At 43.3% G+C, this 22,808-nt stretch overlaps 1 protein-coding gene across 2 annotated transcripts; it reads left to right on the forward strand.

Annotated features, from left to right (window-relative positions):
- The first annotated feature begins 3,800 nt into the window (after window positions 1-3,800).
- On the forward strand, window positions 3,801-20,384 carry Ybx1 (Y-box binding protein 1). Of its 2 annotated transcripts, none has more exons than XM_028785973.1 (8): window positions 3,801-4,115; window positions 4,515-4,578; window positions 12,548-12,581; window positions 14,818-14,907; window positions 15,245-15,550; window positions 16,050-16,132; window positions 19,145-19,422; window positions 19,995-20,211. In XM_028785973.1, the coding sequence occupies exons 1-7, from the start codon at window positions 3,956-3,958 to the stop codon at window positions 19,389-19,391; spliced, it is 984 nt and encodes a 327-aa protein (XP_028641806.1). In that variant the 5' UTR covers window positions 3,801-3,955; the 3' UTR covers window positions 19,392-19,422; window positions 19,995-20,211. The 2 variants fall into 2 exon arrangements, with proteins under 2 accessions (XP_028641806.1, XP_028641816.1); XM_028785983.1 differs by having other exon boundaries at window positions 3,803-4,115; window positions 19,157-19,422; window positions 19,995-20,384.
- The last annotated feature ends 2,424 nt before the right edge of the window (window positions 20,385-22,808 follow it).

The raw sequence follows: 22,808 nt of genomic DNA on the forward strand, positions 1-22,808 counted from the left end.
AGGATGGGGGGTGGGGGTCAGGGTAATTGATTGGGGGTAGGGAGGATGGGGGTTGGGGTAATTGATTGGGGGTAGGGAGGATGGGGGGTGGGGGTCAGGGTGTGTTTCTAAAGCAGAGTCTGAGGGGAAGGTGACAAGGGAAAGAAGCTATTTTGCAAAGAATATTCCTGGGATTTGTTCCCTTGCATTCCTTAAAAGCAGAAACCAGAATTCTGATGAGATTCAAGGAGCAACTAGCTGGTGTAAACTCCCCAGGTGGTGTTGGGGAGGGGGATGACTAACAGAAAGGAATGGAGAGTCCCCAATTTGGGACAGGAAATGAATTGCAATAGGACCTGTCAATCCTGGGGTGCTTTTTTTGTTTTTGTTTTTTCTGAGATGGTTTCTCTGTGTAGCTCTGGCTGTCCTGGCACTTACTCTGTAGATCAGGCTGTCCTGGAACTCAGTGAACCACCTGCCTCTGCCTCCTGTATGCTGGGTTTAAAGGTGCTTGCGTCAGAGCATCCTAATGCCTCATCTTCATGAATACCAAAGCATGAGGGCAAATGGACGAGTACCGGGATGAGAAAGTAAGGACACTCCTAAACAACAAAGGCAGCTAGAGAATTGGCACTTAAGCTGGAGACACCATCTCTCCACAGCAGTTAACATTTATTTCTTTCCACATTTCTTGTATATGGTGTGCACGTGCATATTCATGCATGTGTGTGTATGTATGTGGAGGCCCAAGGCTGATGTCCAGAATCATTTTCCTTTGCTATTCCAGCTATTCATGGAGGCAGAGTCTCCCAATGAAACCCAAGGCTGGATGATATGGTTAGTATTGCAGGCTAGCTTGTTCTAGGGACCCAGTCTCTGCCTTCCCAGGCTGAAATCCCAAGAGAAGGCTACCATGCCCACTCATCATGGGTATCCACACTCCAGTCTTACCACCAGAACTGCAAGCGATCTAAGCACAGAGCCATCTCCCCAGCCTCTGGTCATTTATTCTTAAGGACTCTATCCATGCTGGCCTGGAACTTACTATATAGTCCAAGATGGCTTCTAAATCACTGAGGTCCTCCTGCCTCATCCTCTCAGCTTCTGGGACTACAGGTGCCCATCACATTCTATTGCCACTGCTGTCATTTTCTAAGTGCCTTTATAACTTTGGGACAGTCTTAAGTCTACAGAATGCACTGGGGAAGGATCCATGAACAGCCACCTCCTCTCTGCACATTGCTGCCCCAAGACTTTTCACCTGGAATACTGTCCAGATGGCCCTGTGGCCACAAGCACTTCTTTGATTCATTTTTCACATTGCCTAATTAAACAGATGATTAACTTCAACCCTTGGCACCACAGAAACAAAACAAGAATACATTAAAATGTTACATTTCTTGACATGGTAGCACACATCTTTAATCCCAGCATCAGAGAAACAGAGGCAGAAAGATCTCTGTGCATTCCCGGTGTAGTGAGACCCTGTCTCAAAACAAAACAAAAACCATTCTATGTTAGGCGGCTCTAGGTAGACAGATGCTCAAGGGACAGTCAGGCATGAAGGTACATTCCTGTACAGCTACTACCAAGGACAGGACCATGAGTACCAGGCAGCCTGAGGTTTCAAGTGAGACTCTGTTTCAAAAGAGGGTAGAGAGAAGAATGTTACAAAAGAAATTCACAGAATTGTGGGGAGGATTTATAATACATAGTAACAGCTGAAAAAGAGTCCCTGGTAGGTTGAACAAGGGATGAGTGGGTGGGGAGGTACACTTAGAGAAGTCATACCACAGTAAGGAATGGACTGGAATATAATGGAGTTCCCGTTTCAAAAGAAAATTGGCTGTTTGGGGAAATTTAAGAAAAGAGGAGGGCTGGATGTGGCAGTATATGCCTTTAATCTTTTATTGCCTTTAATCAGGCTTGAGAGTTTGAGTCTAACCCGGGATACACATGAAGACCCTGTCTCAAAAAAACAAAAGAAAAAAAAATCTGCAATGTAAGTAGTACAACAATGTAAAGAAGATGACCTTATGCTGGGCGGTGGTGGCGCACACCTTTAATCCCAGCACTTGGGAGGCAGAGGCAGGCGGATTTCTGAGTTCGAGGCCAGCCTGGTCTACAGAGTAGTGAGTTCCAGGACAGCCAGGGCTCCACAGAGAAACCCTGTCTTGAAAAACAAAAACCAAAAAAAAAAAAAAAAAAAGAAGATGATCTTGTGACAGGCAAAGGCGACATTACATTTCTAATTCAACTCTGTAAATTCAGAGGCAGTGATAATATTCCTAATGGTGCTTGATAGTGACACCAGGAAAGATGGCCTGAGTGCCACGCCTGAGACTCCGAGTTGTCTTACTTCCACACGTGGTGGCACAAAAAAAAAAGTAACACTATTTTCCGTAAAAAACAAAACCAAAAAACAAAACAAACAAACAAAACAACAACAAAAACCAAACCAAACAAAAAAACATTCAAAGCACAGGTATCCTCTGCTTTTGGACTTCAAGTTTACCCAGCAGCCCACAGAGCTTTCCATATTATTTTTGCTGGTTCTGCTCTAAGCAATGACAATCACCAAAAGTAATGGCAGAAAAGCCAGACTGACTTCATGATCATAATTCTTCAGAACGGACTGAGGAAGGTCTTCACCAAGAAGAGTGGCAGGGCCAAGGATTACATCATTAGCTTTCTTTTTGTTATTTCTATTACATGTACTTATTTACTGGGAGCTAAAAGTATGCCACAGTGCTCATGGGGAGGTCAAACCACAACTTACAAGAAGAGGCTATCTTTCTCTTTCCATTACTTGTGGAGCTCAGGGAAAGAACAGGCTTGGTCGAATGCCTTTACAGACGGAGCCATCTCGGTCCCCTTGTTTTCCCCACTCCAATCCCTTCTCTCTTTACCCTCTATATCCTACTTCGATTGGATTCCTTTATTTGCGTTCTCCTTGAGGCCCTATCTTTTCTAGGCCTTTCACAAACCTACCTTTGCCTGAAATGTCACCACCCAACTCTTCCTGCTTCCACTCCCTAAACGCTGTGCTCACCCAACAAAGAAGTGTTGGGCGTTTAAATTTCTGCCTCCATCAGAAAGAAGAAACTCACTGGCAAACTACTTCAATCCCCAGTCAATAGTAGATGCTTAATAAAGAATGAATGAAGGTAGGAGGAGGGCTTCAGGAACAGAAGGCGACGTGTTTTACAGTGCATAAGAACACGGAGAGCAATTCTTGTCTACAGTGCTGCTTAGTTTAAAAATAAAAAAACCCAAAAACCTAACATCCAATAAATGTAAGATGAAATTAAATCTGATTTGTGGCCAGTGTGAAATACATTCCTCGTACGCCCGGGGGAAACGATCACCCCCGCCCTGAACTCGCTGAGTCGTGGCAGCCCGAGCGCCTGCGTGGTCCCTCCAAGGTGACTGGATCACCAAAAGCCTGACCCATTAAGAAGGCCGCGGCGTTCACCCAGCCGTGGGAAGGAGCCCCTTCTAGAAGGCCGGTGTAGGCCCGGCGGCCGCGGCCCACGTGCGCGAGGAGCACAGCCCCGTAAGAGAAGGTCCTCTCTGCGCGTCCTCCCGGTACTCTATGGTGCTCACGGCCGTGGCTCTCATTCTAGTTCCGGTCTCTATGGCGGCGGAGGCAGGAGAAGCTGTGGGTCGGACGAATTAGTCGCTAAAGGTACCAATGAGAACGCAGGAGCCGCGGAGCGTGAGCCAATAAGCGCTAGAGACCCGGTCAGGTGGTGAGATGGACAACGATGCTGGCCAATGGGAGAGGACGAGGGCGGGTCTATCGCGGGGCTTATCCCGCCCGTCCCGCCATTCTCGCTAGTTCGATCGGTAGCGGGAGCGGAGAGCGGACCCCAGAGAGCCCTGAGAGCCCCACCGCCGCCGCCGGCCTAGTCACCATCACACCCGGGAGGAGCCGCAGCCGTCGCCGCCGGCCCCAGTCACCATCACCGCAACCATGAGCAGCGAGGCCGAGACCCAGCAGCCGCCCGCCGCCCCCGCCGCCGCCCTCAGCGCCGCCGACACCAAGCCCGGCTCCACGGGCAGCGGCGCGGGTAGTGGCGGCCCGGGCGGCCTCACATCGGCGGCGCCCGCCGGCGGGGACAAGAAGGTCATCGGTGAGCGCCAGAAGGGACCGGGGGTGGGGCCGCGGGCCGAACCGTTAGGCGACGCGGCCCGAGCCACGGACTACGCGGCCGCCCCTCCCCCCGAGGCCCGCGGCGCGCGCACACCGGGATCCCGCCGCCGCTCCGGCCGCTGCCGCCCCTCCCCCGCGCCCACCCGCCCCGGGGCCTCGTGTTCGGGGTCCCCGCCCCGCCGCCTACGCAGCCGGAGTAGCGCGGGCTGTTTTCCGGGCCCTCACGTGCTCGCCTCCCGGGCGCACACCCACCTCGGACCCGCGCTACCCGGGGCACCCACGTGTGCGGCGAGGGCGGCGGCCTGGGGCCTGCGGCAGGATCCTGGACGGACTTCCAGGGCCAGCTGGTGATTGGACGTTGTTGTGCTTTGTTTTCCAGCAACGAAGGTTTTGGGAACAGTAAAATGGTTCAATGTAAGGAACGGATACGGTTTCATCAACAGGTGAGATGCCGGTGTAGAAAGCTCGGGTCCGCCTCCTGCATGAGCAATCTCAATGGGCCAGAGCCATCGCGGGCATGACAGGGTGGGGGATTGGGACCTTGTGTTTCTTCCTTGGGTGACGGGATTAGTGGGTCCGTAGACGTGCTTTGTGTTGCCGTTAAGTACCGATTTTGAGCTAGCCTCAAAGCTTTGGCACAAAGCAGGTCAAGGCAGGCGTGGCGCATGAACCGTGCCTCTTTAACAGTTACCTTGCATCAAACTGAGGCAACTCAGGCTAGGCACGTTTTTAACCTTGACATCCTTTTCTGCTTCTTTGAAATTGCTGTGTAAGAATGTGACCCACTAATTAACATACAGGTGATCTTTCACCTTGCTAACCTCTCGGGGAACGTGATTTGACATGTCAATTGCCTGAGATGTTATCTGTACTATAAGGTTATGTTGCCTTTGTTTAGATGACTCAAATATGCAGTCCATTTAATACCTCGAGCACATTTTCTATAGACCTTCGTTAGCCAAAGGGAGCTCTTATTTATCCAAACGGCAAGTAATACATCTGAAAGGAAATGGTTCTTCCTCATTTTTTATTTCTCCTACTTCCTTGTCAGGGAATCACGCTTATCAAATCAATTTTTGTTAAAGCTTGGCTATAGCCTGTTGGAGTGGCCTTAAGTCCTTGGGAACTTAGCCTTGGTCGTATTTGGCTAAGAGTTGTAAACTACATTTTCATAGATCCAGAGGAGGGTTTGTAGACGGCGGTGGTAAGTGCAGGCAGTGCCTGCACTCTGGGCTCCCTTGTGAGCCCGGCATCTTTTTCAAGATGGCTGCCAAGGCTAGTGCAGTTGCATGGGTGTAGAGCACGGCGAGTGCCAGCAGCAATCCTGGCCGTACAGCTGTGAGACTTGGCGCCATTTCAGCATTTTCTCTCTTACATGCTTGCTTAGAAGGCGTTAAATAAGTAGATGGTGAAAAGAACGCTGAAGAGTGACACAGTGCTTGTGAATGGGCAGCTAGGCTTTTAAAAATAACGGAGTGATGAAAAACGTTCACTGATGAACCACACACAGTCGTGGAAACACTCAAGCGATTACAATCACTTAATGGTCTGTTCTCTACAGTTGCAATTAGAGGGAAACATTTTGTTTTTCCAGACTCTAGGATTTCTCCAGTCACGGGCTGTTTGCCTTCCTGACCAGTGCTACATTTTCCATGTTTTTTTCCCTGTGGGTTACTAGTGAGCAAAGAAGAAAATGTAATGCTTTTTATAATGTTTTTTTTTTTTTTTTTTTGTAATGCTTTTTAAAGTGATCGTTATTCGTGGTTTGGTTAAGATTTCCACTCTGATGGTCCCAGGTGATGTTGAATAGTGTGCACTCACCTTCCAAAGGACAGTTTTAACCCCTTGGCCCATTGTAGCTAGCTAGCCCTCCTTGGCAGCTCAATTACAATTGGGTAAATTGTAGTTTTTGTATGCATTTAATACATTTTAATATTTGCCTGGGCTTGCCACATGTTTTGAAGCAGTGTCTATCCAAGATGAGCATACCTCAGTTTTATATTGGGCACTATAGATTGTAGATTACAGTCATTGACCATGTCCTTACTATCAACTTAGTTGATCATCCTTTGGGGCAAGTTAAATGTAATTGGCTTTTGATGACTCTTTGTTAGACTGCCTTAACCCCAGTTACTGATTTAACTGGTTAACATGTGCTTTGTTTCTAAGCGGGCCATTATTTATGTTAATGGTGTGGTTTTAAAATGAGGTACAGTGTAAATTCTGGATCCAGTGAACTAGAGGTTTGTCCTAGTTAGGAAAAGTAGAGAACACCAAACACTGCAAACAGTTGACTCCAGAGGTGGTCAGACCATGAAAAATGGGAGATACAGTATTACAGTGCAGTGAATTCTGGATTATATATTCTAGGTTCTTTAGCTTATAATCTACATGGAAGATTTCATCTCTTTTCTGCCTTTAGAGAGAGGTGTGTTGACTGTGGTGAATTCTTACAACTTGGTCAGAATTCTTTGTCCTAAGGCTTTTTATCTTCAAACACTGGTTTTGTTGTAAATTTTTCACTAAAGGGATGGGAAATGTAACTCCTTTGGCTTTGGTACAGTGTATTATTTTATCTAGTGTGGCTGAAGCCCTGGGTTTGATCCATAGCACTGCATGAAAAAGCATGGTGATGCATGCATGTAACTCCAGGAGGCAGGATATCAGGAGTCATGCTTTGCCTGGGTTAAATATCAAGACCCTGTCCCCTCACCCTCTTGAAATAGTTAAATAATGCCTGGGGTGGTGGTACACGCCTTTAATCCCTGCACTCAGAAGAGTTCAAGGACAGCCAAGACTCCAGAGAGAGCCCATTTCAAAAGACAAATAAGTACCATAGAAGAAATTTCCTTTATCCCTTCATATACTGTGTTGACAAAAAAAAAGCATGTTACTTAAACTATTTGTATCACTTCCACAAATAAGTTTCTCAGCTTAGAGTAGAGAATGGTTCGTAATTCTGAAACATTGATCAGAGAAAAAGCATGAAACATTTTTCAATGGGATGTGTCTTATGGTGGCAGAAGTTAGGGTTGGGATGATGGCTCGGTGATGGAATTAGGCATTCAGAACACCACAGAGGTTCTGCTGGCCATCTCAGCCTTTACATAGAACATCATTCCTTTTATCTGTTTTTTTTTTCTTTTCTTCTTCTTTGAACCACGGTCTGTGACTTAAAAAAGTTTACATGCATGTTTGTGTGTGAGGGCATGTCTGTGCTACAAGCACTTGCTTGCAGGTCAGAAGACAGACTGCATCTGAATTTTCCATGGCTTCTGGGGGTTCTGGCTCTGTTGTCAGGTTTGCACTGCAAGCATTTTCTCCAGGTGAACCATCTTCCTTGGCCCAGTCTGTTGCATGTAATTCTTAATGTTGCTAACTGCCATTTCTGCCTGGCCTATGTACATAAGCCTTCTTACCCATGGTCTAAAAGTTTATCTTTATGTCTTTAAAAGTTAATGCTGTCAGTGTTCGTCTTCCTCTGAGGGTCCTCCCTTTTGGAGTTTCCGAGTATGCAGCTAGTTACTGCAATAACATGGTGTGAATAGTATTTATTCAGAGTTTGTCGTTAAGTGATTAAGACTTAAAACTTTGCCGGGCAGTGGTAGTGCATGCCTTTAATCCCAGCACTTGGGAGGCAGAGGCAGGTGGATTTCTGGACAGCCCGGGCTATACAGAAAAATCCTGTCTCGAAAAACCAAAAAAAAAAAAAGACTTAAAGCTTTGAGGAGTTAGGTACTGTTTCTTGAAAACAGGTTTGAGTGATTTGTCTCATAAAAACAGGAAGTAGTAGGAGCAGGATTTGAACTTATTATTCTGGAGTGTTTGTTCAACAACTGTTGTGTTATACTCTGAAAATAGATCCTACATTTTCAGTTTGGAGCTTGTCCACACAGTTACAGATAATTTCTTAGGATGACTGACTGTTCTTTCTTAGCCATTGTTTACTTGATCTGCACAGGAGTCTTTGTTTTCTGACATTAGTCCTCAGGTGTGGCAGGTTCTACCTTTTATTGTATTCCATAAGGTCCAGAGTTGCCATGAATTCTAGTTTAGTGTGCAAGTCAGGTTTGCAAATTAAAAGACTTGTTTATCCCATACTAGGATTGAGATGCAGTTGAGAAATTAAAGGAGGAAATATTGGACCCCCTTGATCTTTCTGGGTTTTGATGTAATAAGGAAATGGGTCTTTTCAGGGAGTTGAGATTATAGATGTGTGCCACCAGATCTAGTGGTGTCATCTTGGTTGGTTGTTTTGAGACAAGGTTTTTCTGTGTGTTTTACTACTTAGCTGAAGTTCCGCTCTGGTGGGATGGGCAGATGTTCATACTCTGATCACAACAGGACCAAAGGTGACACATGAAACAATATAAGAAAGCCCACTGGGGCACAGCCATGAAGACCAATGCCTTTGAAGGTGCCTCAAGTGCAGAGGCAGTTCTGCTGGGGAACGTAGGGGTTTGGTCCAGCTCATCAACAACAGCAAGAAAGTGACATTTGGTCTAAAAGGATCATGCAGTGGTGGCATTCCTAGTCTGTCCACATGTTCAGTTTAAGTGGCTAGTGTGTCTTTGCCCCTGTGGGTGGGAAAGCAAGAAGGAAAGATCTGAAGCATAAATATCTATGGTAGCAATATGTTTTTATATTCCAAAAAAATTAGCTGAGTCCATATTGTAATACTGCAAAACCTAAAGTACTTTGTTACAGTGTCCTTGGTAAAAATGAATATTTTGTAGATTGGAAAGGTTTTAACCAAAATCTTTTGGGCTTTTAAAGTCATTCTATTTTATTTCTATCTCAGAAGTTTCTTAACATGTATCTACTAAAATTGATGTTGCACAAGAAGACCTGAGGACTCCTTAACTGTTTTTAAGGAAGGGACTTGAAGAGGTTGACCAAATGCTGGGGCTCTTGACTTGCACACAACATGAGCTACCTGCATTAACTAACTACCCATCTTAAGATGACTGAAGTCAACTCAATCACTAACTTGGAACAGAATCCTCATGTTGTGGTCTTTCCCTCTTTTTTGCCAGGTTTTCCCTCTTGCCTCATTTGCTCTTGAAATGTTCTAGAAAAAGCATTGAATACATTATTAGCCTTTTGTTTTCCATATACTGAGCCAATAGTTGGAGTCAAGTAAGGAATTAAGTGGGATTTGTGATTTTTAGGGTAAACTTGAAGGGCTTGGAAATTGATGTTAGTGGTTCTGTTAAGGTGTGGAATAATTTGTTGAGGATAACCTTGAACTTAGTAGGTTTTATTTAAGGCACTAATGTGTGTAAAAAGCACTTGGTGGGTTTTTTTGTTGTCAGTTTCCACCATGGATGATTTCTTTGAGAATGTGCAGTTCTTTTATTGTCATTTTGTTCCTGCTCGTTTGCTTTTAACTTTAAGAACATTGTTGGTGATTGTAGGGAGCTAGAGTTTGGATGATAGGTATCCAAGAAATGTTTTAGAGGTTAATAGAACACTTAGCATATTGTGTTGTATGTGGCACGGGTAGTAATACAGGGAGAAGCTGCATTCAGTGCTGTGAACAGATGGCCACAGGCTATATTGCAGTTCAGTGCTTTGTGAAGATGCCTCTATGACCAACTCCTGGTATAATGTTTAGAACTTCATCTCGAGTAATACAGGATGCTGTATGTATGTGTACCACATGTTTGCCTGGTACCCACAGAGCCCATAAGAGGGGATTGAACCACTTGGAGTTGGGGTGTGAGTTGTAGGTGCTGAGATCCAAGCCTGGCTCTGGCCAGAACAAGTGCTTTTAACCACTGAGCCATCTCTGCAATTCCAATAGTGTTTTCCCTCTTGTCATTTTAATAAATTGATTTAATGTGTTCAAACCAGTGCTGTTTTAGCCTGGGTGAAATTGTATCTTAGGAGCTGTCAATTTTCTTCCTGATATCTACATATACTTGTAGGCTGGTTTAGTCACTCCTAATAACTGCTGTGTTTGTGGTTTGGGTTTTCACTTTTCTGTGTGTATCCACAAAATAAAGTATTTCTTATAAAATGATACTGTCTCATTGCCAGCATTATCCTGTTTTTAAAACTAGATACATGACCTTTCACAACCTGGAAGCAGTTGTTTATTGGGAATAAAAAATACCCTCCCTCCATAGAACAGTGAATTTAAACCATACACATTTTTTGGAGACAGGGTCCCACTGTATATGTCCCTAGCTGTCCTGGAACTCACTCTGTGGTCTTGGCTGAACTCAAATTCAGAGGTCTGCCTACCTCTGACTCCCAAGTACTGGGATTAAAGATTTGCACCATCACACCTGGCTCATTCATTATTTTATTGCATTTATTTATTGGGAGATTAGGAACGTTTGGAGGTCAGAGGACAAGTCGCAGAAGTTATCCCTGTGTAGATCCAATTCACATGGTCAAGCTTGGCAAGAAAGTACCTTTACTTGCTGAACCATCTTACTGGCCCCATCATTTTATAAAGCATTATCAAAAGAGCAAATATGGATGAGGCAGTACATGCCTTTAATCTCAGCACTCCAGAGATCTCCAGGTTTGACTTGAGGCCTGCCTGGTCTGCATATTGAGATTATCTGTTGAAACATACACAAGCAATAGACAGCAATTTTAATTAGTTAAGGGTAAAATTAGTATTCACATACTAAGTTTACTTAATATAAAAATCCTAGTAGGATAGTGATTCTTGGGAGGGAGTGTTTGAGATAAGTCTATATATAAGCTCTGGCTGTTTTGGAACACAAAGGTATCCACCTGGCATTGCCTCCCCTGCCATTGCCCCAGCCAGGATACTGAACCTTTAGGTGTCATCCAGCAAGCCTGGTACCACTTCTACCCCTGTGAATTCTGAGTCTCCTGACTTTAGAACAGTAGGTAAGTGTGTTGTGATACAGCCTCTATTAAAAATCTCTGTAGACTTATCTACCTTTCACCTCTGCCAGTATTTGTTGTGCTTTAGAGACCTAGATTTGAAGTAGTCGTTGCTGAAGCAAATGAAATTAATGCTGCTTTTACCTATCTTTGAAGTGCCTTGTGGAATTGCAGATGGGTGGATATCGTGATCAACTGTCAATTTTTGTGTGTGTTTTAATAGAGATTTGCAGTTTGGTTTCAGCTAGTCTGTTATGTTGTGATAATGTGTCTATTACTTTGTGGTCAAAATTGAAGTCATTTTGTATGAATTCTTTTTTTTTTGTTACATGCTTTTCTTCTTAGCAGTATGCCAGTAGTGTCTTAGGTCATTAAAACACTAGAACTAATACTGAGACATTTCTCTGGCTTACCAGTAGTGAAGAGAGTGGAGTGGGTCACTAAAGGAAAGGTAATCTGTTTTTCCAGTGCTCCTGGTTCCTAATGAATCCTCACTTCCAGTTTCTAATTAGTCTGTTTTTTCCATTTATGTCCCAAGAAAGATAACCTAAATGTCTTCATTGGGTAGCCCTTTAGTCTAAGACTTGGTCAGTTCATATTTGAACTTTGACCTAACTATTTTGCTGGGCTCTGCTTATTGAAATGGTCCTTAACAATCAACCACTATTTATGCAATAAATTTTATCACACCACATTCTTCAAATGAAACTTTGTTTTCCTGGTAAACCCCTGTGACTAATCCAGTCGGTACTGTGGAAGCACGGCTCGGAAGCTCGGCTCGGAAGCTCAAGATCAGGCTGACTTGGAATTGTGAAGTCTAGGATGGAGGTGAAAGGGGGTGTGTGGTGTTGGGCACATCCGTGAGGGGGTCAGAGCTTACATTGTTCTATTCTGTGGTGCATTCTGGAGATTAGAAATGGTGACGAGGAAGTGGGGATGACTCTACTGTTAGTGCTGGCTGTAGATAAAGGTGTGTGCTCGGTTGTTAATGTTTAATAGGGCAAGGACTGGGAGAGGCGCTGCTTGTCACTATTATACTTTGAATTATGGCTCATTTTTTACATTGCCTTAGATGTGTTTGCTTACCTTACCTACACTGTTAACAATTTAGTCTTAAGCAGAATTCATGTGGCTTGTTTTTCACTTTGTCTTTTTCTTTCTTTTTTCCCTGGCTTACCTGCCTAAGATGTGAAAATTTGTTTCTCCAATATTCCTAATGTCACCCCGGCCCACACTCAAAAATTAAAAGTCAAAAATTACTTTCCACCAGGCAGTGGTGGCACACGCCTTTAATCTATCCCAGCACTTGGGAGGCAGAGGCAGGTGGATTTCTGAGTTTGAGGACAGCCCGGCCTATACAGGGAAACCCTGTCTCCAAAAACAAAAACAAAACAAAAAAAAACTACTTTCCACTTAAATCCTAGACAGCTAGGACCTCAGAGGAAATTGGGGGTATCCACTAAACAGGCTTGTTTTTAATGAGTCTTACACAGTGAAACTTGCATTTCGTTTCTTCACTTGTTGTTCTCTTCTGTCATACAGGAATGACACCAAGGAAGATGTATTTGTACACCAGGTAAGTGCTTATATAGATTCTCTGCACTTTTGCCTCAGCTTTTGAGAAGAAGAGGGTGGGTGTGTTCTCAGCTGTGGTTCCAAGGATGAGTTAATTTAGTTCTGAATCTAAGAGTAATGCCACAGTTAAAGTGTAGAGTGAAGCATTGCATTGGATGGAGAGAGTCCACTTGATTACAGTGTTGAATCGGTTCAACTGATGGCACTCAGTTTTCATACCTCGTTTATACAAATACCCACCATGAGTTTAAACCTGAATAGCGTTTCTGTAAATACACAGAACATTGGCAAGATACTTGCAGATGCTCTAGAGTCAGGTCTGCCTTACTTAGTAAGGGTGAATCTATGGGATAGAGCTACAAAACAACAGTTGCCTGTTTTGTAAAACAGAAAACAGGAAGCCAGTCAGCACCATGTCTTTATTTGTCCTAAAGCATTTTAAATGCTTTGTTTTCTTTCACTTTAGAATTGACTAGAAATTTAAATCTTCACTAGTAATTAACATTAAGTGGAAAACATTGCCGCCAAGTTGTGATTGGTCAGTAAATAACTTTTAATTGGCTGCCAGTGTTTTTGGAGGAGAAAACTTAACCAAGCAGAAACTGTATCCTGAGTAGAAGAGTGAGAAATTGAGAATTCTTGTTAAAGTAAGAGGCTGCTGCAGGAGTGCTCCACTGCTCCAGCCAGCAACATGAAGTGGGTTAAGAAGGCAGCTTTTTGTTGGGACTGTTGAAATGTCCACTTATATTGAAAGTTATTTTAAACTTTAACCACTTTTTTTAAGTGATAAAGGTTAAAAGACCTAGAATCAGAATCTACTCACCAGTATTCAGATAGTTAAGAGCTTCTCCTTAGAAGTTAACAGGTTAGAAATTTGTAGCTCTTAGAAATGGCTTAGAAATGAGGTTCAGTGGGGAATCCCTGTATAGATTCTAGTACATCTAAAACCCTATGGAATATAAGTGTGCAAACATTTAAATTCTAAATGTAAATTAACTGCTGATATCTTTAAAAGATTGTTGTTGTTGGGGTAAGGTGACTTTTACCTTTCCTCTTACACGCCGAAAATGATAAGCAGACTTCAACAGATAGGCAACAAGGCTCATTATTAGTCTTACTGGCACCCGTGAAAGATTAGAAGGGGCTAACGGGGAACATTGATGTGTTTGGGGATTTTAATGCATGCTTCTGCTATCCCCTATGACTGCAAATAATTGGGAGTTGGCTACATATAAAAGGTACGAAATTACAGCAGTTCAGATGACAGATGAGATCAATTATTTGACTCAATTCACCCAGTCATATTACCCCATAAAGTGTCACCAATATACTTCCCTACTTATTTTGCAAGTGGTTTCAACATGGAGTTGTTTTTGGGACTTGGCTGCTCGGGTCGTGGTGGTGTATCAAGTAGACTGCAGTTCTGGGCACCGGAGCTTAATTGGCCTCAGCTTTGTTGGTTGTCCTGCCTCCTCTGGAATGGAAATGCATGAGTGATCCTGTAATGGATACTGCTGTGATGTGGAATGAACATGGGATTTGGAGTCCCAAGACCTGGATTTAGAAAAGTTCCCCTGCCACTTAATAGCTGTGTGACCTTGGGCACTTCATAATTTTTTAAAGCCCTATATAATGTAAGACTTAACTGTTTTCTGGGGAGGTAATAAAAACAGTCCCCATACAGAGAGAAATACAAAAGAGTGGTATAGATACATGTGAAATGCATTTCCATGGAAGTATTCATCATAGACAGGCTGGAAGGGATTTTGGTTGACATTTGTAATTGAGTTTGATATAGTCAAGGGACAAGAGTTGTTAATGGTCAACGTTGAAGCACGTAAAACTAAACTCGCCTGTCATCTAAACTGGCCGTGTGTTGGGCTAGCTTCTGCTATTAAGTGCAGTCTTTGGGGGATAGATGGAGGCCTCATTTTTGTTCCAAGCTTCATATGTGATGCTTTTCAAAAAAGCACCTTATTTTACACATGGTTGTGTCTGTCTTGAGTATTAAATTACTTTAGTTTTGTAAATGCTGGGGCCTTGTAAGATTGGAGTCTTTTGGTTGAGGTTGGGGGTATCATTGGTCCCTGCTTTTTTAAACTATTGACAGTTTGGTCTTATGTAAAGCAAATATTAAGTATATATCCAAGGTAAAAATGATGTTGACGCTGGTACATTTAAAATGAAAAAGCACATTCTTCTCCCCTGTTAATCTATTTTTGGAATGATGTTACTAGACTGCCATAAAGAAGAATAACCCCAGGAAGTACCTTCGCAGTGTAGGAGATGGAGAGACTGTGGAGTTTGATGTTGTTGAAGGAGAAAAGGTGAGGATGCTTTTTGTGTAAAGGTTTGACTTCGGTATGGAAATCATGGAGATCTCATCCGCTTAGGATGGTGGCTCTAATTGGATGGATGATGTGTTCTGGTGACTACATGAACACAGGTGCATCAAGCCTAATGTGCTGGCTGCAGTTAGAGAGCAGTCTCTTCAGAACAGTGAGGAGCTGATGATACAGTCATTCCTATGCACCTTCTGCCCATGCACACGACCTCCATTTTGTTTTCTCTTGGGTTTGGTTTTTTCCCCCTCCCCGGCTTTTGTGAAATTTATTGAATATTTGGATTTCCTTTGTTATTGTCAATAAATAATGACTTTTGTAGGGTGCGGAGGCAGCAAATGTTACAGGCCCTGGTGGAGTTCCAGTTCAAGGCAGTAAATACGCAGCAGACCGTAACCATTATAGACGCTATCCACGTCGTAGGGGTCCTCCACGCAATTACCAGCAAAATTACCAGAATAGTGAGAGTGGTGAAAAGAACGAGGGATCGGAAAGCGCTCCTGAAGGCCAGGCCCAACAACGCCGGCCAACCTATCGCAGGCGAAGGTTCCCACCTTACTACATGCGGAGACCCTATGCGCGTCGACCACAGTATTCCAACCCCCCTGTGCAAGGAGAAGTGATGGAGGTAAGTGCCAAAAAAGTGAAAAGGATTGACACTGTAACATTTTTGTTTACTTGTCCTGGGAATTGAACCTAGGGCTTTGAGGATGCTGAGTGATCAGCAGCTCTCCTGACTCCCTGTTGCAGCTTTTGAGAAAGGGTGTATCTTTACTGTCTCCTGGAAATTTTCTCCTAAATTACCCTGTTACCCACAGGATGTACTTTTGATAGTGACAAATGTCCAGGCTTGTTAATTTATTATGCGATCATAATTATTAGGTGTCTTGTGCTCAAGAGTTGTAGTTTAGCTGGGCAGTGGTGGTGTGCCTTTTAACCTCAGCACTCTGTAGGCAGAGGCAGGTGGAACTCCACTGGAGGCCAGCCTGGTCTGCATATATGAAGTGCCAGGACAGCTAGGGCCTGTGTAGAAAGACCCTGTCTCAAGACAAAGGAACAAAAGTTTAAATTTGCCTGATTGGGATTTTGTATTGATCAAATAGATTTTAATTTCTCATGTCTTCCAGGGTGCTGACAACCAGGGTGCAGGAGAGCAAGGTAGACCAGTGAGACAGAATATGTATCGGGGTTACAGACCACGATTCCGCAGGTATGGTCCATCATAACCTGTTTCTGTTAGGTTCTTCAGCCAGATGTTATACCTCTCCAGCATCGTCACATCACAAGCTTCTCAGTCTTGTGAGTTAATACTTCACATTCTCTTCCTTTTTTTTTTTCCTGGAGCTGAGGACCAAACCCAGGGCCTTGTTAGGCAAGTGCTCTGCCACTGAGCCAAATCCCCAACCCTGACACATTCTCTTTCCTGAAGTGAGCTGTCTTTGAGAATGTATTCTTTTGCATTTTGGCACTGCTTTAAAATAACTTGTATAGTTAAAGCTTTCTTTATCTTTATCTCTTAAGCAAGGGTGTAGAATTCTAAATTTTCTCTCCTTGAAAAGGTAAGAGTAGTTCAAACAACAGTATCTACAGCATGCTTACTTAGGAGAGAAGAAAGGTAAGGGTGATCTTGTAAGTACTGGGAGGTATCTGCTACCTATCACAGCATACACGAGTCAGCCTGAACCCAGGTAGGACCTGTCTGCCTGCTCAAGTGTGGAGGAGAGTACTGTGTAGTAGGTACTTTAGGTAAAGGAACTGCTGGAGTAACTGAGGGGAAGCTTCCTGAGCACCAGGCTTCGGGGGTAAAACCCAGTGAGCTTACAATGGCTATGTTTGCATCTACACAAGAGACTGGATGAGCAACTAGTTTTTCCACCTCACCCCAGAATTTGGAATTGAATCTGATGTTCACTTGTCTTACAAGTGCTCACTGGTGAGTATCTTCCTGACTCTCTGACCCTCCCACCCCCAATGACGTGTGTGTGTTGTTTTTGTATATCAACATTGGTGATCTTTAATCACTTCCCTCAGTTCTTTAAATAAAAGTCTTTTACTGGATCTGTAGTTTATTGAGTTAGACTGGCTGGCCAGTGAGCCCTTGCTTTCTACCCTTGATGTTGGCATCACCATCAAGGTTTTTATATGGTATTAGTGATCCTTATATTTGATTGGTGGGCTGTCTCCCAGCTCCTCTCCCTGCTTTTTTCTTTTCTTTTTTTTACTTCTCTTTTCTTTTTAAGAGAAAGAAGGGAAAATGAGACTATTTAAGTTGGTTGAGCTGCTGGCCTCAATCAAACTACCAGACTTCTTACCTGGCCTCCTGAGTAGCTAGAGTCAAAGGCAATTACCCAGTGTGACCAGTGCTTGTGAGCATATTATTTGCTCTGTTGGTTTTATTTTCAGGCAGTGTCTCACCTGGTAATTCTGGCTGGCCCATAACTCTTAAGAATTGCTTGCCTCTGCCTCTTCGAGGCTGGAATTAAAAGGTGTGTACTATCATGCTTACTGTCCTGTGTGTTACTCATTTGTTTTGAGATAGTTTTTATGTAGCCCTGACTGTTCTGAAACTCTTTGTAGGCCAAATTGGTCTCAAACTCAGAGATAGATCCATATCACCTTCCTCTGCCTCCTGCGTGCTGGGATTAAAAGCATATGCCCAATGTCCTATGTTTTTAAGATTATCAGGGACCTTTTGATGGTTCACTATAGTTGGTTATATATTTCTTAGATTTATTTGTGTTTTACTTGCGTGTATGTGTACCCAACACATGTATGACTGGTACCCTTCATCAGAGGCATTCAGAGCCCTTAGTACTGATGTTAAGAACAGGTAGTTGAGCATGCTGTGAGAACAGAACCTAGCAAAAGAAACCAAGAACTCTTAACTAGTGGACATCTTGTCAGTGCCCCCACCCCCTTGGTGGGCATTATTTTCTTGTGTTATCCTTATGCTCAATTCCTGTTGTCCATTTTGATGTTGATGGCTCAGTGTTTTAATATTATATCCATTACCATAGCGTAAGTGTAGAGTATGCTTTTGTAGCAGTCTATACCTTAGTCTACTGGTGTGAACAACTGAATCTTCTGTTTGCTTTTATACTATACTGTAGAGCTTTTAAAATCTTCCTAGCTTTCTGGTATCTTGAGCAAGTATCTTGGTGTTTTTAGTTGCATGCCTGCCTTTTATAAAGATCGGTGTTGATCTCTTTTGCTTTATTTGTTACAGCTAATGTATCTAATTTTTAAAATTAATTTTGGAAAGTTTTTTGTTTGTTGTTCCATATTTGAAAGTTTGCGTGCATGTATGTCTGTCTGGTGCTTGTGGGTTACCCTGAAACGGAGTTAGGGTTGGTTGTGAGCCACCATGTGGGTGCTAGGAATTAAGCACTGATCCTCTGAAAACAAGTGTTCTTAACTATGGAGCCATATCTCCAGCCCTTGAATTAATTTTATGGTAGGTAACATATTTCACTTTCAAGTTTTCACTGCGTATAGGATTTTTCCAACTATGACACAAATTGGTCGCTTCTCAGTTGATTGCTTGTCAATTAACTGTGCCACTCATGTCATGTATAAATAAGTGCACTCGGTGAGAAAATTCTAATTGTTCATGAGCAAGTAGAAAGAAATATTAAGACACAGGAAGCATACCTTCTTTTGCTGGAAAGGAGACTGGTATCGGTAAAACAATGGGGCTGAGGATTTCAGTGTGTGAAAAATGGAAATGAGATTTAAAAGTATAATTACTGGCAAGAAAAGTTGAGTCAAAGGGCACAGGATGGTTCTGTTTCCAAGCATTTGAGCAGCAGACTCAGCTTTATTGACCCTGGTTTATATGAATGAAATAGAGAATGTACTTATTTTTGTTTTTTTGTTTTTGTTTTTTTTTGTTTTTGTTTTTGTTTTTTTTTGGTTTTTCGAGACAGGGTTTCTCTGTGTAGCCCTGGCTGTCCTGGAACTCACTCTGTAGACCAGGCTGGCCTCGAACTCAGAAATCCACCTGCCTCTGCCTCCCAAGTGCTGGGATTAAAGGCGTGCGCCACCACCGCCCGGCGAGAATGTACTTATACACTTGGCTTTTGAGAGTACCTTACATTTTTGCTTAGCTGTCTGTCTAAAAGACCACTTGAAGAAGAAAATGGTTGGTGCACCCAAGTACCAAATATTACTTGTGGTTAGGCTAAAGGAAAAAAAGCCGTTACTGTTTTCTGAGATTATGTAGTATTCATTTCAGGGGCCCTCCTCGCCAAAGACAGCCTAGAGAGGATGGCAATGAAGAGGACAAAGAAAATCAAGGAGATGAGACCCAAGGTCAGCAGCCACCTCAACGTCGGTATCGCCGCAACTTCAATTACCGACGCAGACGCCCAGAGAACCCTAAACCACAAGATGGCAAAGAGACAAAAGCAGCCGATCCACCAGCTGAGAATTCGTCCGCTCCCGAGGCTGAGCAGGGCGGGGCTGAGTAAATGCCGGCTTACCATCTCTACCATCATCCGGGTAAGCAGGCTCCCTTTGGCTCCCACTGTACTGAGCTCTAGTACAAAAGAAACTGCCAGTAATAGATTAAGACAAGCCATTTTATTATAGCATTGTACACTCTAACACAAGTTAAGACAAATGTACGTTTGATTAATGAGCTGCCTACATTTCTGAATCAACTGATTATGGTAGAAAGCTAACTAAAGTCTTACTGCTTCCTGTCCTCTGAAGACAGTGTTGTGAATTTTAAGGAGGTTTGAAAATTAGTGCTCACCTTTAATCCCAGCACCTAGGCATAAGGCAGGTAGATCTCTGAATTTCAAGCCAGCCGGGGAATCCAAGGTCTGTCATGCCCAGCTTAGCTTACATTTGGCTTTCCTTGCTAGTAAGACTTAGCTCTGGTTCCAGGGTTACCATTTTCTCCCCTTCTGTGCCAAAGATCATTCCTATGTATCCAGTGTCCACTTCTATTGTAAATCATCCTTTAAGCTAAAGCAAAACAAGGGTGGGTAATGTGTGGCTGCTATGATTCTAGAGTGTGGTCCACTAGCTAAAGACTTGGGATGGTAATGAGAGTCTTTTTTTTGCAGTTTGGTCATCCAACAAGAAGAAATGAATATGAAATTCCAGCAATAAGAAGTGAACAAAGATTGGAGCTGAAGACCTTAAGTGCTTGCTTTTTGCCCGTTGACCAGATAACATTAGAACTGTCTGCATTATCTATGCAGCATGGGATTTTTATTATTTTTACCTAAAGATGTCTCTTTTTGGTAATGACAAACGTGTTTTTTAAGAAAAAAAAAAAAGGCCTGGTTTTTCTCAATACACCTTTAATGGTTTTTAAATTGTTTCATATCTGGTCAAGTTGAGATTTTTAAGAACTTCATTTTTAATTTGTAATAAAGTTTACAACTTGATTTTTTTCAAAAAAAAAAGTCAACAAACTGCAAGCACCTGTTAATAAAGGTCTTAAATAATAATATCTGTCTAGTTTTGTCAATTCTGTAATCTCCCACTTTGAGGATAACAGGTAACACTGGTAAAACCCGCAGGGAACAGGAACGGTTAAGATCAAAGTCTGTCAGGAGTGCTGTAAGACATCAGCTGTAGAGGCTTGAGTAGGAGAGGTTTCTTTTGCTGCAAAGTGAAGGGGTAGAGAAGTTTTACAGGGCTGTGGAAGTCTGGGAGATGTTTTCCTCTAGAGAAGCTCCACAGAGTACATTGGCGTTGCACTGAGGAACTGACAGGTGGGAAGTAATGGCTGCTGTTTGTCAGCCAAGCCCATTAACTTTTAGGACTGTTGTTTGTAGTAGAAACTAGTAGGAATTGATGGAAGAGTTCAGCAGTCTTATTAACAACTGAGAGACATGTTAGTGTTAGCTCATACCAGCCATGGTGACTTCTGGAAATACTCTGCCAAGAGCATAGTTCAAGAAATTACTGGTAAGATCCACAGGTGAGTTTATTGATAGCATAGACCATATTGGTGAGAACCTAGTGTTGATTGTGTATAGGTATTTATATAATAAACTAATGAATTTTCTAGGAACAACCATGAAATGAATATACATGCATTAAACCCTTTTCAGGTCATTTTACACTAAAATAGAAACCGCCGGGCAGTGGTGGTACACTTTAATCCCAGCACTTGAGAGGCAGAGGCAGGTGGATTTCTGAGTTTGAGGCCAGCCTGGTCTACTGAGTGAGTTCCAGGACAGCCAGGGCTATACAGGAAAAACCAAAAAAAAAAAAAAAGAAACAAGAGCTGAATCACCTGAGAAACCTAGAATCTGGTACTTTTAGTCCTTAAAGCTAGGTGCCTTAGCATCTTTACCTCCTGCCAAGAATCTTCGAGGTTCCTGGAGAGCCGTAGAAGCTTTGTGAGCATTTCTTGTGTTATTGGGGAAAGAATCAGCAAGCAACAGAGCAGATAACTCAGCAGCAAGAGGGCACCATCTTTATCTGGCTACTGCCATGGTTTGGGATGGGACTCCCTATGGTAATGTTGAACATAGGGATGTAATCCTGATCTAATTAGAAAGGAGGATGCTCCAGGGGTCACTCCTGTAGGATTCTTCTTCAGACCAAGTCTTGGGCGACCAATCTAGAGGCCCAGATGAGACTTGGGACAGAAATCCAGAAGAAAGGGTGTGTAAAATGGTTTTCAACAGTGGAGATGGGTGATGTAGGGGGTGAGGGAATTAGGAGACAAATAGTGTACTGTGCTGGAATGAAGTAATAATACAACATGGGAAGGGGTGTCAAATCATCTTTACTATTTTTTTTTTTTTTTTGGTTTTTCGAGACAGGGTTTCTCTGTGTAGCCCTGGCTGTCCTGGAACTCACTCTGTAGACCAGGCTAGCCTCGAACTCAGAAATCCGCCTGCCTCTGCCTCCCAAGTGCTGGGATTAAAGGCGTGCGCCACCACCGCCCGGCTCTCAAATCATCTTTAAGTGAATGGTGGTTGACAGATGTCAGAAACCAGCTTGGATGTAATGGAAACATACATCTCGGCTGGTATGCCAATGAAAGTCTGATGTGTGACAGACATGTGGTTGATATGTCATGGTCAAGGACATAAATTTGGTGACCAGAGGCCCCAGTGTTTATCACATCCTCCATATCTAATTAGTGTGAGTTCCATAGGCTTTAACTGAAACAGCACATTAGCCATCTGAGACTGCGCCCAGGCCTCCTCCGACACAATGAGTTGCCTGTGTAAGCTGTCTGCCGCTTGTTTTCCACATTAGTGCAAGAGACCTACCAAATTGTGGTGTTGTGCTCAGGACACGGGCAGGAGGGTCCCTTATGAGGCCAGGCTGATCTACATAGCTTTAGACCTGCCAGGGCTACATACAGAACTAATCTGGAAACTTAAAATCTCTGACTGAATGTGCCCCACTCCTGTGTCCACTGTTTGTTCCAGTTTCCTTTTCCTGGAACATGTGAGGCACCATCCCCACCTCAAGGCGTTTCCTCTTGGCTGTAACTGTTCCTGCAGATAACCAAATGTCTTTCTCCCTTGGTTCTTTAAAGCCTGCGGTTTAGGAAGGACATTTCTAATGTGTTTAAATGTGTTTAGACATAGCATCCTCTCTCTGTGTGCAGGTTCTCGTGGTCTCCTGGACTCCTGCTCTAATTCAGCTTGCTCCTAACACAGCATATCTCCATCTACTACGTCATTCTGCTGTCTGTCCCTGGTGGACCTTAAGCTCCTTAGGGTTAGGGGGTTTATGCTGAGTTCAGAACAAAATATTGAACCTGTTGAAAGTAAGTAAACAACCTTAAATAGGTCTGGAAGTGGGGTGGGCTAGAGTGAGGGCCATAGCTGGAAGGGAAGAAGGGCAGTGTGATTACAGTTTCTTTTTTTTTTGTTTTTCGAGACAGGGTTTCTCTGTGTAGC

Source organism: Grammomys surdaster, unplaced genomic scaffold (genome assembly GCF_004785775.1).
Source record: "Grammomys surdaster isolate TR1022 unplaced genomic scaffold, NIH_TR_1.0 100, whole genome shotgun sequence".
NCBI lineage: Eukaryota > Metazoa > Chordata > Mammalia > Rodentia > Muridae > Grammomys > Grammomys surdaster.